The sequence below is a fragment of the Cryptotermes secundus genome, unplaced genomic scaffold (genome assembly GCF_002891405.2).
Source record: "Cryptotermes secundus unplaced genomic scaffold, Csec_1.0 scaffold42, whole genome shotgun sequence".
In the NCBI taxonomy this organism is placed as follows: Eukaryota; Metazoa; Arthropoda; class Insecta; order Blattodea; family Kalotermitidae; genus Cryptotermes; species Cryptotermes secundus.
In genome coordinates this window covers 1,809,000-1,828,872 of record NW_019720161.1, presented here as the reverse complement: position 1 = coordinate 1,828,872, position 19,873 = coordinate 1,809,000, and the positions used below count along the sequence as shown (strand labels likewise).

The window sequence follows — 19,873 nt, the reverse complement described above, 5'->3', positions numbered from 1 at the left end:
ATTCCAAAAAGGAATATGTTACATGGGGGTAAAGATCTTTAATCATTTGCCACCAAAAATCAAATCTATGTCTAATGACTTGAAAAATTTTAAAATTCAGTTGACAACATTTTTATTGCAAAACTCTTTTTAAACATGTGATGAATTCTTTAGTAACAAATTTGCTTAGAAATAAGGATAATAGCATAAACAATTTTAATATTGCATAATTTTATGTATAGTGATGTAAGACTGTTTTTTGATATAAATTTAACACTTTTTTTTTTAATCTATTTTAATGATTATAAACTGTATTTGTATTGTACTATATTAATTATGTGACTGGTTCTATATCTATGTATATGGATTTATGGAATGTACAATAAATGAATGAATGAATGAATGAATGAACTCAGTTGTGCAAAATTGAAAAAATTACATTTGGAAAATATGTGTTCTCCAGCCTGGGAAACATTTATGAGTACACCTCTTCAGCCTTGTTTAACATAAAATAAGGAATAATAACAATGTTTTACATGATTTATCAATATTATTTGGGTATGTGGAAAGTTATCAAAGCTTTTCCCTGAATACTGGTTACCTAGAGTGTGGGTGACAGACAACTTCTCGACTGGTATACAGATTATAAAAAGCATTTTGTTTTCTTTCAGTTTCATACATTTGGCTGATTATATGATGCTCCATCTGCTTCATATGTTGTCACGGAATTCACTGGAAGACATGGTTATTGCTTTACGCACACATTACTGTTTTCTACCACCTGACAAGTGCCTGCATAATATTGAAACATGTAAGAAATTGGAAGATCCAAGGCCCATTGATGCTCCTCAGGTAAGCTTAAACTGTGTCTTAAAGATCTTTGAGTGTGTGTCACGATTAGATGTAGATCATGACACCATCATGAGAAAATTACTGGATAGTGACCAGTACAGCCTTCTGAGTTGTAACATGGGCTGCTTCTGCTGGTTACTTGTTTGGTTTACTTGGCATTATGTTCTCCATAACTTGAGGCTGTCTCTAGAATGTACAGTATCACAACTAAGAAAACTTCCATCTTAATAAATTNGAAAGAAGTTCTATTATCTCTCTGTTGATACGGGCACGCAATTTCATAAACAACGGTAGCTTTGAACTGTGTAAGAACAGTACACATATTGTATAGTTGAGATTATAGAACTCGGCCAGTCTCCGCGTTCCAATGCCAGTGCGTCACTTAGGTTATGATAAATTCTTCAGACACAGCTTGAGCAGTGTTGCCGAGTTGCACAAGTGGTCATGCATTCAACCGTTCCAAGAACCTATGAATTCATCTAGAAAAATTAACAAAAATGTGGAATTTCTTATTTGGAGCCAGTGCAAAAATTTTAACATGTTTTATACAATCTGTAAATTACAATATCTGATTCTATATTCTTTCGAGAAAAAAACAGCGTTTATTTCGTTCGATTATCACAGAAATAGCAGAAATAGGAGCAAAATTAGTAAGTGACTACAATTTTAACGGATCTCAAATAGCGGCCCTTTAAAGAAGTCCGTACCGCTACCACAACCTAAGTTTAAAGGGCCGTAGGATAAAGGTTAAGAGTTCTATCACCTGGGATATAATGCTGACATTTTGGAGGAACATATCACCAACACATCGGTTGACTTTTAGTGGACTACATGACATGAAGGTGTTCATAACCACCGCTGTGAGAACCTCAGATCCCACAAGTTGGAATTAGCAGCAAAATCCATAATGTGTTTTTACTGCAATGCTTGTATTTCTTTCAGTTACCCATGTTTGCTGTGGATGTCCTCATTAATCCAGAGGAGCTTATATTGGATCCTTCTGAGCAGGCGTTTCTTAATACTTTTAACCAGGTAATGGATATATGGGAAAAAGCTGTTACAGGAATAAAACCTTTCTTGGCAGATCCGTTTTTCAGCCCCTTTACAGAGTAAGTATACTGCTGTTGCTGAGATTATATCTGTGAATGGCTATCTACACTTACCATAGATACATTTGTTTAAATGTGTATGTGGTAAGTGTAGATGGTTATTTACAATATATAAGTCTGATAATACTTTTTACAGACATGAAATTCAATCAAAATATTAGTAGCAACTGATGTTTAAATTGAGGGAAGGTGTTTTTCCGACACAGAAGAATTTCCTCTTCATACATAACACATGACTTTATTCTAAAACAGTATGACTACATAGCACGCAACAACCATCTTGCCACACTGGAAACTGCACAGCATTCTGGGATACAAAAAGACAAAGAAACTACAGTTTAGTGAGTCAGTTCCATGACTCAGAGGAATATATAATAGTGATTGTGTAATGTTAGAATTGCTATACAACACCCCTCCTCAATTCTTCATTCCACCAATAACTTTGAGATCATACCAAACATAACACAGACTTAATTACTCAAATAAAGATTACAACTAATTAACTTCAGTCATTCCTATTTTATTCTTTAGTTTTGAAAACTTAATGAGTGGTAATGGTTTGGTGAAGAAGTCAGCCTCTTGATTTTCCAAGTTTATGTAGTTAACTACTATAATTCCTTGTTCAACCCAGTACCTTATAAACCTATACCTAATGTCCATATGACCTAGCCTTTTCTGACCCCATTCACCAGTAATCATGTGTATACACTACTGACTGTCTTCATGCATGATTATTGGAGTTTTCACCTTCACACCCATTTCTTCCAGTAACTTATTTACCCAACGCAATTCTCTTAAACCCTCTGACAAAGCATTAAATTCTGTTTCTGTTGATGACAAGGCAATTGTGCTCTGTTTCTTAGTGTATCAATCAACTGTATTTCCATGTACCTTAAGTACACATCCTGATGCTGGTTTCCTATCTTCATGTGATGCCCAGTCAGCATCATCAAATGACATTAGTTCACCATTATCATTACTTTGATATTGCAACCAACAGTTCTAGTCCCATTCAGATATCTAAGAATTCGTTTCAAACCCTTCCATTGAATTTCTGTTGCATAATTTTGAAATCTTCCATAGAAATTTACTGCAGTACAAATATCTGGTCTTGTAATTAATGCTGTATACAACAGACTACCCAATAACTCTCTGTACGGTTTCACTCCTATAATTGATTCAAATTCTAAGTTCTCTGAAGGAGATATCTCTATAGGTGTATTAACTGGTTTGCACTTTTCCACGTTAAATTTCTTCAAAACTCTGTCTATATAAGCTGATTGATCCAAATATAGATTTCCATCAGTTTGAGGAATTCAGATTGGAAGGAAATATGACAGATCTCTCATATCTCTCATTTGAAATTTCCTCATCATGATCTCTTGAGTTTTTACCAACTCAACCATACAGTTACTAGCAATTATAAAATCATCTACATACAGTAGCAAATATAAGATGGTCTGGTTCTTATTATACACATACAAGCATCTGTCAGCATCACACTTTCTAAAACCATTCCCTTTGACAAACTCATCAGAATTATTATTCCAGACTGCTGATGCATGTTTCAGTCCATACAATGATTTCTTTAACTTCCACACCTTATTCTCACAGTTTACAATGCCATCTGGAACTTTCATGTATATAACATCTTTTAACTCCCCATGTAAAAAGGCGTTCTTTACATCAAGTTGGTGAGCATGCAAATTGTTTCTACTTATTATGGCTAATAATATCCTTAGACTTACAAAACTAGCTACTGGCGAATCGGTTTCTGTATAATCTTCTCCCCATTCCTGAGCACGCCCTTTTAGGACCAATCTGGCGTTGTATCTATCTCTCTCCCCCTTTATAGTAAATACCCACCTACAATCTAATGGTTTCCTTTCTTCAGGTAAGTTTACTATTTCCCAAGTTTTGTTTTCCATTAATACTTCCAGCTCTTCTTTTATAGCATTTCTCCATTCCATCCTATCGCTCCTAACTTCTGTCACTATAACTCATAGGAACATCTTCAGGACATTGCACTAAGAGCATAATTCTCCAGATATGCAGACCTTCTAACTCTTCTGCCACTTCTAGCCACAATTGGTTCTCTATCTCGTACCTCCTGGTCTATCATCTCATCTCTCTCGTTCTCCACTTTTTCATTATCACCCCCCTTCTGTACTACATATCCTGTGTCCCTTCATTACTTACACCATTATCAAAAACACTAATTTTCCAGTGATCTTCCTCTGTATAGAACTTTGAATTATCATTAAGCCTAGTCAACCTTTTGTTTTCATCAGAGATTACATCACATGCTACAATCATTTTCTTTTTATCCAGACTCCACAGTCTGTATCCATTGTCAGCATATCCTAACAGTACATTTCTTGCTTCAACTAGCAAACTTATATTTACCTGCATCTTAGGTTTGCATACTTAAGCTATGCACCCAAATACTCTCAGTTTCTTAGTTTGGTTTTATACCATACCACCTTTCTGCAGGGACAGTATTATCTGGTAAGGCCTGTGTCAGACATCTATTAATTAACCTTTAACATCGGAATGACACATATATATGACACAAGCAGCAACCAAGTTGGCTGAATGGCACATATATCTCTTTGGGAGTGCTGACAGTTTGACCTTGGGTTTGAAACCAAAACAAACCTATGTGAGGTCATGTCAGTGGTTTGAACAAGGAAATCGTTTATCTCGGTCCTGGTTTCGAAACTATTTATGTTTATATATGGCTGTTTATGACCTGGTCAGCCAAATATAGCCAGCTTTGTTCTGAGAACTGAAGAGGAAATATTCGTTGGTGCTTGCAGATCAGTGCTTCGAGAGCTTCCAAGGAAGTGTGACGTATTCAAGGATTGGTTTTCAGTGGCGAATTATCAGTTAGGAAGTCAGTGTTGGATTGTGTAATATTTCTTTTTCACTTAAAAAGTTAGTGACAGACTGTCATATATTTCTTTTTATATTATTTTGTTTCTTAGAAGAGGTATAAAGCCACTGAGCCAGTATTAATTTGTGAGTAAAAGGCATCTTCGTCACTGTGACTTTCGTATCAGTGTCGGACTGGCACCTTTTCCACTACTATTACAATTATTATTTTTTATTGCTAGTGGGGTGGGACTAAGTCCCTTGTACTGCTGCCACTTCTGGCCTATTGTACCATACTATTGCAATTACTTTGCATCACTATTTTGTGAATCTTTGTCAATCAACATAATTTATTCAATTTTGCTGGAACCCCCCTCCCCCAAGATGGAATCTCAAAATCGTGCCCGATATTCCAAACTTCTCGATGCAGAAGAACTGGAGGAAATATTGATGGAAGAGGAATCTGATGAAGAGTTAGAAGATATCAATGAGTTCATTGAACCTCGAGCAAATATGCTGTCATCGTCATCATCATCAGACGAGGCAGTGGAAAAGGAAATTAGGTTTCGTGATAGAAGACCCGGGTATTCGTCAAAGGTACTAGACTTCACTGGTCCTCTGAGTGGAATCAACAGATCAGCTGCTCCCAATATAAATGCACAGTCCTCTCTTTTTTCCATTTTCATTCTGTTTTTCCAACAAATATTCCAAATCTTCTTACAAGAAATCAGCAGATATTTCCACCAATTTATGACATGCCAAAATGCTCCAGGCCCTTCTGTTCAACCGCCTGATGTTACAATTTAAGAGATATATAACTTCTTGGCAATAATTATTCAAATGAGACACCTTCAAACATTATTGGTCAAGAGATGAGCAATACTACACTCCATGTACCGTAACACCATGGTACAAGACCGTTTCTTCCATATTTTGAGATTCCTACATTTTGAAAATAATGAAGCTCTCCCAATCGAGATGACCCAGAATATGATAGACTGTGGAAGATTAGAAACATTTTTGACAATCTCAACAACAAATTCTGTGAACTTTACAATCCAGCAGAACGTCTTGCTGTTGATGAAGTCATAGTGTTGTTCAAAGGAAGAGTGATTTTTTGTCAGTATATTCCAAAGAAACGCAAAAGATTTGGTATAAAAATTTACAAGCCTTGCGATTTTTTGGGGTATACTTATGACATGACAGTTTATTTGGGCAAACAAAGGCAACTTGCAACAGAAGAAATTACATCGACACATGGAATTGTTCTCCAGCTAATTCGAAGAATAGAAGGCTTGGGACACAAAATTTACATGGACAATTATTTCAGTTCTCCTGCTTTATTTGACGATCTTTTAGACAGGAAAATAAATTCATGTGGCACCGTTCACAATGATAGGCGTGGAATGCCACAAGAAATTCGGCCCAAGTCAATGAAATTGAAAAAAGGGGATATTGTTACAAGAGTCAAGGGGCATCTAAGTGTTGTTCGTTGAAAAGACAAGTGTGATGTGTATGTTCTGAAGAATTTGCACCCTCCTCCATTGGAAGGCAACTTCCAAGATGAATCTGGCCATGCTGTCAAACCCCATTGAATTGAAGACTACAATGCACACATGGGCTTTTTTGATAAATCTGACAGGATGGTAAACAGTTATAGCACTGCTAGGAGGACATGGAAGTGTACAAAGAAATTGTTTTTACACCTTCTAGATATGACTATTCTAAATGCATATCTATTACACAAGTCATGTGGTGGAAAAATGACACACAAAAAGTTCCGAGAAATATTGGTGCAGGATTTGATTCTTCAGTCGCATGAGGCGAATATCACAGTCAGTGGCGTTTCTTGGTNAAAATAAATTCATGTGGCACCGTTCACAATGATAGGCGTGGAATGCCACAAGAAATTCGACCCAAGTCAATGAAATTGAAAAAAGGGGATATTGTTACAAGAGTCAAGGGGCATCTAAGTGTTGTTCGTTGAAAAGACAAGTGTGATGTGTATGTTCTGAAGAATTTGCACCCTCCTCCATTGGAAGGCAACTTCCAAGATGAATCTGGCCATGCTGTCAAACCCCATTGAATTGAAGACTACAATGCACACATGGGCTTTTTTGATAAATCTGACAGGATGGTAAACAGTTATAGCACTGCTAGGAGGACATGGAAGTGTACAAAGAAATTGTTTTTACACCTTCTAGATATGACTATTCTAAATGCATATCTATTACACAAGTCATGTGGTGGAAAAATGACACACAAAAAGTTCCGAGAAATATTGGTGCAGGATTTGATTCTTCAGTCGCATGAGGCGAATATTACAGTCAGTGGCGTTTCTTGGGGGAGGCCAAGTTCATCTGGGGCCCAACTGCATCGACTGGAGGTGAAACATTCACAACATTGGCCAACCAAAGGAAAACAAAGACATCTTATTTGTTCTCAAAATAAGAAGCGCAGAAGCACGCTCTACTACTGTAAAAAGTGTGACGTTGCGCTATGTGTGGTGGACTGCTTCGAGAAGTAGCACGTGCGCATCAGAGTGTGAGTTATCATAAACTGTGAAGTGACCCAGTTCAAACTCGCGTACAGGCTGAACAAAATATTACTGTATATGGTGTGATTATATTTACAATATCACCATGATTCAAGGTTGAAGAAAAAACAATGGGGAGGTCCTTTGGAATTTCATAACATGTATAATAAAGATTATATTTTGCATTTTATGACAAAACATTCACAGTTAATTTTCGTTTGTAAAACTTGCTCTTTTGTGTATATGTAGAAAATTTTATTGACTTTCAGATTCTTTTTAGTTCATATTTCTTTGTTGCATAGAACGGATAGTATGCATTTTTTTCTGAAAGTTTGCAATGATAATTAATTAGGGTGATTTAAATTCCGGCCATACATGGCTGCTGGCAATATAGAAGTCCGTACGTTAAAGGTTAAGTATACAGCTGTCAAAACAGCTTCTGCCCAAAAATGTTTAGGCAACTTTGAATCTAACAACATACACCGTGCCTTATCTAATATTGTTCTGTTTAGTCTCACCGCCAACCCATTTTGTTCAGAGGTGTAGGGAATGGTCAACTCATACACTGTTGCTTTACTCCTAAAATAATCCTTGGTTTCCTCCGACAAATATTCTCTTCCATTGTCAGATCTGAATGAACAAATTCTAGCTCCAAATCTAGCTGTTGCCATTTCCACATATAATTTGACATACTCCAAAACATCTGCTTTTGATTTCATTGGAAATGCTACAGAAAAATGCATGTAGTCATCTAGTAAGGTGAGAATACATCTATTTCCATTATAAGACACAGGGTCAATTGGACCTACTACATCACTGTGAATCCTTTCGAGGGGTCTACTAGCTTTAACTCTAGTCTGGTTATGAGACACTCGAGTTTGTTTACCACTAACGCATATTTCGCGTATTTCAGTTTCATTATTATTCACATTCATTCCATCAACAATTCTAGATAACTGCTTCAATTGATCATGTCCTACATGTCCCATTCTTAAATGCCATAGTTTACTGTTGTTTACATTAACAGCAGAGTAAGCCTCACAGTCATCCAGTTCCTTTATAGTCATACTCAATTTATACAAATTTCCGTCTTGATCTGCAGTTCCAGCAACTGTATTATTTTTTGTTATCTCAGCTTTACCATTTTATATATTTGTAATAAAACCCATCCTGTCTTGATTAGACACTGATAATAAGTTGTAGTCAAGTCTTTGACTAAGAAGACAACTGAAATTTTAATATTCCTTATCTCTCCATTCACACAGGACTCTGCTATTGTATTTCCCTTTGCATATGCCATTAAATAACTATCATTTTTAGCAATATGAATCTTAATGTTATATTTTAGCGTCCTGTTGCACTGATTTAAGTCCATGATTTATTTAAACCGTCTTGCAGTGCATACACTCATCTATCTCCTTCTCTCACTCACACTACATGTTTCGGCATAAAAATGCCATCTTCAGGTGCAGTATAACAGTATACCACACGCAGTCACAGGAGCAAGACACAACAAAAGCACAACACACACTCGATAGTGAAGGAGTGCTCCAACAGAGGAGGATGGGCGTGACTGGCGTAGTGAGATGCGACGTAGCGATGAGGAATCCTGAACAATTTTAATATTTTTAACGTTTGACATTTGTCAGTGTATATGATAGATATATATTTTACTTATTTTAATGTGAGGACAAGGCATGCAATGAACTAGTTTGGCATGGATTAAGTAAGCACCTGAAGATGGCATTTTTATGCCGAAACATGANAACAGCAGAGTAAGCCTCACAGTCATCCAGTTCCTTTATAGTCATACTCAATTTATACAAATTTCCGTCTTGATCTGCAGTTCCAGCAACTGTATTATTTTTTGTTATCTCAGCTTTACCATTTTATATATTTGTAATAAAACCCATCCTGTCTTGATTAGACACTGATAATAAGTTGTAGTCAAGTCTTTGACTAAGAAGACAACTGAAATTTTAATATTCCTTATCTCTCCATTCACACAGGACTCTGCTATTGTATTTCCCTTTGCATATGCCATTAAATAACTATCATTTTTAGCAATATGAATCTTAATGTTATATTTTAGCGTCCTGTTGCACTGATTTAAGTCCATGATTTATTTAAACCGTCTTGCAGTGCATACACTCATCTATCTCCTTCTCTCACTCACACTACATGTTTCGGCATAAAAATGCCATCTTCAGGTGCAGTATAACAGTATACCACACGCAGTCACAGGAGCAAGACACAACAAAAGCACAACACACACACGATAGTGAAGGAGTGCTCCAACAGAGGAGGATGGGCGTGACTGGCGTAGTGAGATGCGACGTAGCGATGAGGAATCCTGAACAATTTTAATATTTTTAACGTTTGACATTTGTCAGTGTATATGATAGATATATATTTTACTTATTTTAATGTGAGGACAAGGCATGCAATGAACTAGTTTGGCATGGATTAAGTAAGCACCTGAAGATGGCATTTTTATGCCGAAACATGAAGTGCGAGTGAGAGAAGGAGATAGATGAGTGTATGCACTGCAAGACAGTTTAAATAAATCATGAATATGAATCTTTGTTGGAACAGGCAACTCATATCTGTTTATCACATATGTATTTTCCGTAGCTCCAGAGTCTAATACCCATGTTAAATTATGGTTTGCACTTAAATACACTTCACCATTATCAGTCGTAGCAACAAATGTGCAAGGATTGCAAGCCTCTCCTTCACTCGAGACCTTTTCTGTATACTGAGCACTTCCTTCTTGATTCCTCCATTTGGTTGGGGTTTAATTCCATTCTGGTGACTTCCATGGAGCTGTTATCCCACATAATTACTTACATGGTTGTGCCTGCCATTNTCACTCACACTACATGTTTCGGCATAAAAATGCCATCTTCAGGTGCAGTATAACAGTATACCACACGCAGTCACAGGAGCAAGACACAACAAAAGCACAACACACACTCGATAGTGAAGGAGTGCTCCAACAGAGGAGGATGGGCGTGACTGGCGTAGTGAGATGCGACGTAGCGATGAGGAATCCTGAACAATTTTAATATTTTTAACGTTTGACATTTGTCAGTGTATATGATAGATATATATTTTACTTATTTTAATGTGAGGACAAGGCATGCAATGAACTAGTTTGGCATGGATTAAGTAAGCACCTGAAGATGGCATTTTTATGCCGAAACATGAAGTGCGAGTGAGAGAAGGAGATAGATGAGTGTATGCACTGCAAGACAGTTTAAATAAATCATGAATATGAATCTTTGTTGGAACAGGCAACTCATATCTGTTTATCACATATGTATTTTCCGTAGCTCCAGAGTCTAATACCCATGTTAAATTATGGTTTGCACTTAAATACACTTCACCATTATCAGTCGTAGCAACAAATGTGCAAGGATTGCAAGCCTCTCCTTCACTCGAGACCTTTTCTGTATACTGAGCACTTCCTTCTTGATTCCTCCATTTGGTTGGGGTTTAATTCCATTCTGGTGACTTCCATGGAGCTGTTATCCCACATAATTACTTACATGGTTGTGCCTGCCATTATGTTGATTTCCACTATGGTTACCTCCACGATAATTACCACTGTACTGAACCGGTTTCCTGCAATTACTTATTTTATGTCCTCTAATCCCACAATTATGACAATTGAATGGAAAAGGTGATGCCACTTCCTCCTCCTTCCACTTTGATTGCTGATAGTTCTTGTGATAGTTGAATGCAGTAATTGTATCAGTGTTCAATTTTGGTTTCGTAACACCCCTTTTGGTCATTCTTTTCATCTCCTCTTCTAATAACTGACCCTTCAACATGGCAAGTGTTTAACTCTTTTCTGGTAATGTTCTCAATGCTGTTACTATTATTTCATATTCAGCAGACATGCTGAGATAGAAGTGGCATATTTTGTCTGTTTCATCCATAATACAACCAGTCCCAATTCTCGTATTATTTTGTCAAACTTCAAAAAATGTTCACTTAGTGTCTCTAAAAATGGTTGATGCTTCAAACTTAATAACTTTGTCTTCAACATTACTAGTCACACCTTTCCTCTCAAACACATCTTGTAGACTCTTCCAGACATCGTAAGCAGTCTCCTGTCCTTTCATATATTCCAATTGGGCATCTTGTATTCGATGTACTCTTCTGCTTTTACACTTTTTATCATTCCGAAGTAATCCATTCCTTGTGTCCGTACAGCGGCTTCAGCAGCAGCTTCTGCATTCTCCAGTTCCGGATATTCCTCCATCAATTTACTTAGTGGAGTTTCGGTATGTCTTAATAAATCCAACTCGTTCAAATATACTGTCATACGAAATTTCCAGACCGGATAATTGTTTCCATCAAACAGTGGGATCCTGTATTTTTCTTCCATATTAAATAAAATTCCAATCCAGCACGTGCTGTCCTTTCTACTTCCACAAACGTGTTTACCTTCTGTCTCACCTCATTATATCAACTTGGCTGTTCCTTATTATGTGCCTGGGCCCATAACCTGATGTTTAAATTGAGGGAAGGTATCTTACTGACACAAAAGAATTTCCTCTTCATACATAACATATGACTTTATTCTAAAACAGTACAACGGTGTAACACGAGACGACCATCTTGCAACACCGGAAACTTCACAGCATTCTGGATACAAAAAGATAAAGAGACTACAGTTTAGTGAGTCAGTTCCACGACTGAAAGGAATACATAATAGCGATTGTGGAATGTTAGAATTGCTATATGACAGTAACTAATATAACTCCATGGAGCTGAGCCTTCTTGAGAAGCTGCCAGCTGTGCAGCTACTCAAGAATTTCCCAACATTTCACAGAACCCAAAAGTTCATTAGCATGTTCACAGGAATCCTCCATTGGTCCCTATTCAGAGCCAAATCAAATGCCATCCTAGCTCTCTAAAATTAATTTTAACATTATCCTCCCACCTACATCTAGGTATTCCTAGAGGGCTCTTTTTTCTAGGTTCCCACCAAAATCTTAAATGCCTTCCTCTTCACCCACATGCAAGCTACATGCCCTGCCAGTCTTGTAGTCCTTGACTTTATCATTCTGATTACACTTAGCGAAAAATATAAGTTATTAATTAGTATTACAAGGCTGAAAATATTAATACACTAATAGGAAGGTTTGCAGGGGCTCGGATTCAGCCCGTGTTGTATCCAGTGGGTGTACCTTACTGTTATGCTTGTACCTATGTGCAACATCTATAGACTCATGTAAATGTTACAATTGCAAATGTAGTCTATGAAAAGGATGGTAAAAATGAATGATTATGAAATTCAATGGAACTGAATAAATTTTGTAGAATATATCGATATAAGTGTATGGAAATGAAGATGTTTTTCTTGTATCCTCAAGAGGCATGAAAGAAAGCTTGAAATGTTTTATATTGTTCAAACTGTAATATTAATTGTTTCCTTATTTGTTGTTAAAACATTTTAAACATTGTTATATTTCAGGCCAATGATTAATGGAAAGACTGAAGAAAAGTTGTGTGGAGATGGCCCAAACCTTAGAATTGTACTTAGACAGGATAACAACTTGGTAAAATTGAGGAGAAATATTATGAAGTTTTTTAAGAAGAACTTTGAGGCTGCAGTTGTCTATATCCAGAGATTTGAGTTTGTAAGACAATTCTTTGCAGAAAACGAAGAGAAAAGTCGTGATGCTATTGAAAATGAAACAGGTACAATACACATTTCTTAGAAAAGGTGTATTTTTGGTTATTGCATAACAGAAAGGCATGTAACAGTAATTTTTTTTTGTCAAATATAAGTATGTGGTACACATTTTCTATACATGCTCAGGAATTTTAGAGAATGGTTATTTTATTACATTTCAGAAATTGAAACTTTCCGTCTTTTACTGACCACATACCATAATGAATTGGATGCAATTGAACAAATAGTTGAAGAACAAGCCTTGGGTATATTGCATTTACAGTTTAAGCGATTTAAAGAAGCTGTCCTTCCATCTGTAACAGAGCTTTTATCTGCAGTTGAATGTACACTTCCACGGTATGTACTGAACACTTTATGTAAATCTTTCCTCTTGTTGACAACTTTAACTTGAGGAGTTTTGGAATTGTGATTGGATATCTGGAAGCTTGTGCAGTATGATCTATATATATTACGTTCTGAAGTTGTAGAAAATGGGAGATTAAGAATGAATTCTGTTGGTATTGGATTTGTGGTGCTCACATCAACGACTGCAAGTAGTACTGTCTTCTGGGATATATATGTATGTAGTTTGGTAGATGTTCTTTGATATATCGGAGGAACATATTGACTCAGTCTTCAAGACTGAAGAGTAAACCAAGCAACAAACCACTTTTCTTGACACCTGCTTCTTGCCAGTTTCTGCTTGGCTTACTCTATGATTCTGAAAATCACTACTTACTAAACTTACGTGAACTTATGCTGGACTTCATGGTATGGCATCCTAGCAGATAGTATTCTTTAATTCTGTTGGCATTTGGAAACTTCTTTCAGGATTGGTAAGGAAAAGATCGAGGCATTAATTGTACAGGCACAGGATGCGCAGTCATGTCTAGAAATGGATCCAAAAACGACACACAACTATGTTAATTACCTCAGCTTCTTGGAGCATGCTCCAAAAATGGTAAGGTATAGAATTTTTATGTCTTACAGTACTTTCAAGATATTGCCTTCTGGTATGTCACGGCATGTAGCTTAGTAGGTCAATACCAACAATTCAGAGGAACGTGGGGCCTCCAATTTTTTATACTTAGAAGATATTTGTTTTAACAAAAATTGTTAATTTTACAGAACACTTTCACCACACAACATTTCAGGTTCCTGTGCCAGTACATTAATAGTGGCATCCGTTTTGTTGGTCCATCCTTTCCTCATTGCTGTCTCCATATGCTATCACTGGCAGAAGATAGTTTGGGTTTTCCCTTGTCCCAGTCAGAGCGCCACAATTGAACATTTGGTTCCCCTAAGCATGATAGGAGTTTTCTCTTGTATATAATTAGATATGTATTGCAAATGTAAGCTTCAGTTTTTGTAATTAGATGTTGTTTCCTTTTAGATTGATAATATGGAAAATGAAATGGATTATGCAAAGGAGCTTTATGATATTATAAATGAATTTCATGTACCCTGTGTTGCAGAACAAGAAGAAGACTTTTTGGTAAGATATGCTATGTATTATATTCTTTATATTATTAATTTTTACAAGAATGTTCACCTGAAATACTTTCAAAAAGTATGTAGATTTTGGTGTCACTCTTCTTTCTAATGGTTATTTATGTTACTACATTTGTTTTGTTTCTTTTCAGGGGTTTAAAGTTACTCTAACTGCATTGAGAAATGTTGTAGATAAGAAAGTTAATGAAAAGAGAAAAATAATTGGAAAGTTTAATGAACAGATTAAGAAAGATATCACTGCACTGCTCACTGAGGTTGCAGAAGTTCAGGAAGAAGCAAATGTAAGCTATGTGTAATTTATTGTTTATAGTATTATATGCAGGAAGGATGTTTAAGAAAATGCCAAATATATTGAGCATGCCTTTGCACTGTTTGTCAATGCATCAAGAGAAGACAGGAAAGGTTAATTTTCTCTGAAATATTATTACAGCAACAGTGGCTGATTGACATTGAGTCAAATCCTGATGAAGCAAAAGTGACATTAGATGCCCTCTGTGATCAGCTTGCAGAGTGCCAGAAGAAAGCAGAAGAATACCGAAATTATCAAAAATCATTTAAGGTGATAACTTTTTAAAATAAATACACAAAGAAATTTATATGAATATTGTGTTGGATATTGTCCATTGTATAATGTAATATGTGAAGTACACAGAAACTGGATCTGTTTCCATGATTATGTACAAGGGGAATGGATCCTGCTTAATTGTACCAATCAGAAAACATTTGTCTGAATCACTGGACCTTATTATACTTATACTAATATTATGCTAGACATTGTATGTTGTCTGAGGTGTATTTATAATAAATAGTGTTTTACAAACTGGATCTGTTTCTGTCACCTGATAAACCAAAAAGGTATTTAGTTTTTAAATGTAATATGTTTCAAATAAACCCCAGACAATAGAAAGTGTTCATCATAATATTAATTTGATGAATCATCCATTGTTAAAATTGTTAGAGAATCGTAAGATATTTCATAAGTCCTAAGAATTCTGAGCTACATTTGTGAATGAAGTAGTACTGACACTATAGTAATCAGTGATTCTCTGTTAAATTTATCTCAAATTCTGGTACTCTTTCAACAACAGAACTACAGGTGAATCCATCTCCTTGTTTGTTCCTCTGAACCGCTGATAAGCATATCTATTATACTTCATGGCATCATGAGCCAAAGAGAAATAATTTTTGTAGTTATCGCCATGAGAATCTTAGACCTGAAACAGAATGGCGTTATAAAAGTCAATTAGGCTTTCAGAATAAGCTTCATTGCTTAAATGTAACCTTATTCTTTTTTTTAAGGTTGAAGTTACTAGATTTGACATGCTTGATGATGTTATGAATGCTGTAAAGTTGCGTCAGCATATCTGGGAAAGCACTGATCAGTGGGGGAAACAGGTAGAGGAATGGTCTACAGTGGACTTCAATCAGCTTATCCCAGAAGATATGAACCTATTCACTGCTAAGAATATGAAAAACATTCATATTTTTGAGAAAGAATTGCCACAAAATATTATAGTATCAAAGTTTAGTCAAGCTGTGGAAAGAATGAAGCAGAAAGTAAGTATTATTTTAACTGTTTAAGTGTAATACAATGGGCATTAGTCTATTAGATATTTGATGATCTTTTATTTATTTAATAATTGCATTGACCCTGCCTTGCACATGTGAGAATAATTGTAAATTTTTGTGCATATTTGTATGATGTATTCAGGCTTATAACTCAACATGTTCGTTAACAGTATACGTTACAAGATAACTGGATATTCTAGTGTTTGGGACTAAGCATGTTGGCTCAGGCAATAACACTTTTGAGTTGTATTTGGGATGTGCCCAATTCAAATATCAGTGAGGACACTGACTATACAGACTGTGTGATGTCTCCACATTCTGGATTGATAAGTGAGTGGATAGATGAAGCAAACCCTAAGTGCAAGCACTCTGAGCTTGCTTCATGCTTCTTTATGATTGCTTGCTTTGCTTACTCCTTGACCATGAAAATGGAGTCAGAAAGTTCCTCTGAAATATTGGTGAACTTCATTCAGACTTTATGGCATAACTTTGCACATGTCACCAATGTGTGAACGTCAAATCCAATACCTTGCATTTTTGAATAACATTTTTTCTGTCACAAATATGGATTTTGTTCCAGCTTCCAGTAATTGCATATTTACGAAACCCATCTTTCAAACAAAGGCACTGGATGCAGATAGAGCAGGTTCTAAACTACAAATTTGAGCCTGATGTTGTTATAACATTGCAGCTTCTTGAACAGATTGGTGTATTTTCATATGGCTTAGAGATGCAGGAAATCTCAAGCCAGGCAAGTTCAGAAGCTGCACTTGAAGTATTACTGAAGAAGGTAGTATCTGCTTTTGTTACTCTTTTGAGGGTTGTTACATGTGTTAGAACAGTTGACTTGTGTTAAGTTATTGTGAGAAGAAAGAAGAAACTGTAAACTTTTAAATGTTTCAAACAAATCTTAACAAATCTTAACAAATCGCATACAATTTAGAGTACCAGGCAGATTTGCATATAATTTTAGTCTGTCTAAGGGTGACATATTCATAATATGACGAACATCTCTCTGAGAACTTGTCTTTTGCCCTGTCATCTTCTAACTACATAGATTCTTTAGAAATCTAAGATTGAGGGCCAAGGAAACATATTCTAAAAACATGACTATGGAATATCAGACAGTAATGTAAGATTTGAGGCTTTCACGGCGGTGACTATGAAGATGGGGGCGATACGTTCCTCCGAAACGTCAGTTAACACCACATATACACGGCGCCAAATCCCAGAAGACTGCTTTCTTCATCAGACAGTAATGTTTGATATGTATTTGAAGATTGAAATTATATAAATATTCTTAAATAATTTTGTAAAATGTGCATTATTCATTCTTTTTACAATTTTAGCTACTATATATTGTGATGTTAACAAGGGAAGCAGCCAAATCCTTGTCAAAGAATGGGTACTTCTGCTAATACTAACATATGAATATGTAGGCATATGCACTACATAAAGAAGGCTAAGTGAGAAATCTAATTAAAAGTTATGTGTCAGTAATCATGTATTTGTTTTTCTCCTTTCTAGGTGGAAGGAAACTGGAAGTCTCTTGAATTTTCTGTGATTTCTCATCGTGATTATAAGGATGTTTATATTTTGGGTGGGACTGAGGAAATCCAGTGGGTCCTTGATGACAGTTTCATCAACATAAACACAGTCGCAAGCTCTAAACATGTTGGCCCTATTAAACCTCAAGTGGAGGAATGGCTCCACCAGCTTGATCTCTTCAGCAAGACCCTTGTGAGTGAGTGGAATATCTTCTGTTTAAAGATGTCTCTCTTAAGTGCCATAAATTAGCCACAGGCATTCTCATGCCTTTAGTTAATGACCACACAGTTTAACTTTCACATTATTTGACATATTTTTAAGTTTTTGTGTGGTGATGATTGTGAAGAGTATTATTTTCCAGGCTGAACTGTCGTGTAATCTGGTAGAAGTTTGCCAGTATTAAGGAAGGACTGTATTACCTCCAGCTTTAGAATCGAAGAGTAAGTTAAGCGAGCTCTCTGCTGCATACTTCCTTGACCTACTCGTCGACCCTGTAGATGGAGGCAATACTTTCTTCCAAAATGCCTAACTTCTACCAGACTACATGGTGTCACACTTCAGAACACAGTTGAGCCATGCAGAAGCAATGGCTCCCTTTCGTGATGTCATGGCTTCCAGCCATATCTTCCACGCTACCCCTTTATCGTTGTCCTAGAGCTTACTCCCTCCTCATCCCCTATACCACGTTGTTTACCCCTCCCTTAATTCCCTTGTGTGTGTCTCGGAAGGAAGGTTGTTTTGGGAGCAGCAGTGTACTCGGATAGTGGATCCACTCGGGCGAGGACGTTCGCGGACCAGTGGGAGGAATTTCTAAATTTCAGTTCGGCAGGGTTTTTCTAAAGCTAGTTTCAGTGAAATCGGGAGCTGGCCACAGACGTCGGCGTTACTTGCGGTCGCCAGCAATCAGGGGAAAGGTATGGCGGCGATACGCGGAGTTGTTTAGTTAGTATATATATTATCTTGGGGCCGCCTGTGGCTGACCAATTGTTTAGTTAATATATATATTTTCTTTGGGGCCGCCTGTGGCTGACCTAGAAGCAGTAGTGAAGTCGTGTTGTGGTGTAACGACTTCTGTACATAATGTAGGTGGGCCAGTGGAACTGGGCATGTCAGCTGAGTTTGATGCCGCGAAGTGTGGATATGTATAGGGCTGAAATCAGCTGTGTATGTTGGGTTGTCAGCAACATTGTATGCCTGCAACGCTCTATTTTTTTGTGTATTCTTGTAGTGCATTATATTGTGTTTTGTTCTCATTAAATCTTGTTATTGTTATATGGTCGATCATTATAACTTCTGATAGGCCCTCCGCTGCGAGCTTGGATTCCCTGAGATGACCTTAGGGAAGATTGTGAATATGATGCGAGAGCCTGTGATGAAGAACCGCTCCCGACTTCGTGATGGTTGGGGGTGGTAGGGTGAAGACGGGAGTAGCAACAGTTCACTATATTCTTCTTTCAACTTCACTATTTTAATGAGAGTGTGTTATCTTTTATAGCATGTGCTGTCTTTGTCATCCTTGATTTTTGTTCCATTCTAACAATATCTGGTTAAGAATATAAATTATGAAGCTCCTTGTATAATTTTCTCCATCTCCTTGGTAATCTCTCTCTTGTGTTAAGAGATGAGGGAAGGCAAAATTGGACGCTATTTTTGGTTGTCCACAAAGCTCCTTACTCCGCTCTAAGATGTCATGGAGACCCCTGGCGGACAAGAGTAGGAACAACTTGAAATCACTCAACCCAACTGGATAATGTAACTGACCTAGTGGTCTCCAAACAGAAAATGAGTTACAAATATGCCAACCAGTTGAGATTAAAAACACAAATAACTTAATTGTCAAAGTGCGTCATTAGAAACTATTAAACCGACTGACTGACCAACCAACCAGAAATTTAGATAGGAGATATGAAAGTAAATAATTCTAAACTAACAAAACATTCCTCCATTACTTCCATTCTATGGCACACTCATTCTCTCTGGGGAGGCCGGTTCATCTACATTACCGGTTCCTCCTCTGCTTGAGGTCTTTTTCGTTTTGGAGGCGGTCGTCCCCTCCACAAGGTCCAGTCCTTGATCAAGTTTGTCTTCGGAGGTTCCTCATGTCGACGTAACAGCCCTTGATGCGTTGTTCGTCCTTGCCGGCTTCGTCGTTCCTCCTGGTCTTCCAGCCGCTTGCTGGCACGAGACCGTGGCGCCAAGTCCTCT

General features: G+C 36.9%; 1 protein-coding gene across 1 annotated transcript in view; it reads left to right on the top strand.

The window, feature by feature from the left end:
- The window catches only part of LOC111866951 (dynein heavy chain 6, axonemal), a 106,451-nt gene that overhangs the window by 7,500 nt on the left and 79,078 nt on the right, over positions 1 to 19,873 (top strand). The window contains exons 7-17 of the mRNA XM_033752524.1: positions 651 to 831; positions 1,774 to 1,940; positions 12,839 to 13,065; positions 13,222 to 13,396; positions 13,871 to 14,000; positions 14,433 to 14,534; positions 14,683 to 14,832; positions 14,982 to 15,110; positions 15,851 to 16,108; positions 16,701 to 16,910; positions 17,648 to 17,860. Coding sequence (XP_033608415.1) covers positions 651 to 831; positions 1,774 to 1,940; positions 12,839 to 13,065; positions 13,222 to 13,396; positions 13,871 to 14,000; positions 14,433 to 14,534; positions 14,683 to 14,832; positions 14,982 to 15,110; positions 15,851 to 16,108; positions 16,701 to 16,910; positions 17,648 to 17,860 — 1,942 coding nt within the window. The remainder of the gene's footprint in view (positions 1 to 650; positions 832 to 1,773; positions 1,941 to 12,838; positions 13,066 to 13,221; positions 13,397 to 13,870; positions 14,001 to 14,432; positions 14,535 to 14,682; positions 14,833 to 14,981; positions 15,111 to 15,850; positions 16,109 to 16,700; positions 16,911 to 17,647; positions 17,861 to 19,873) is intronic.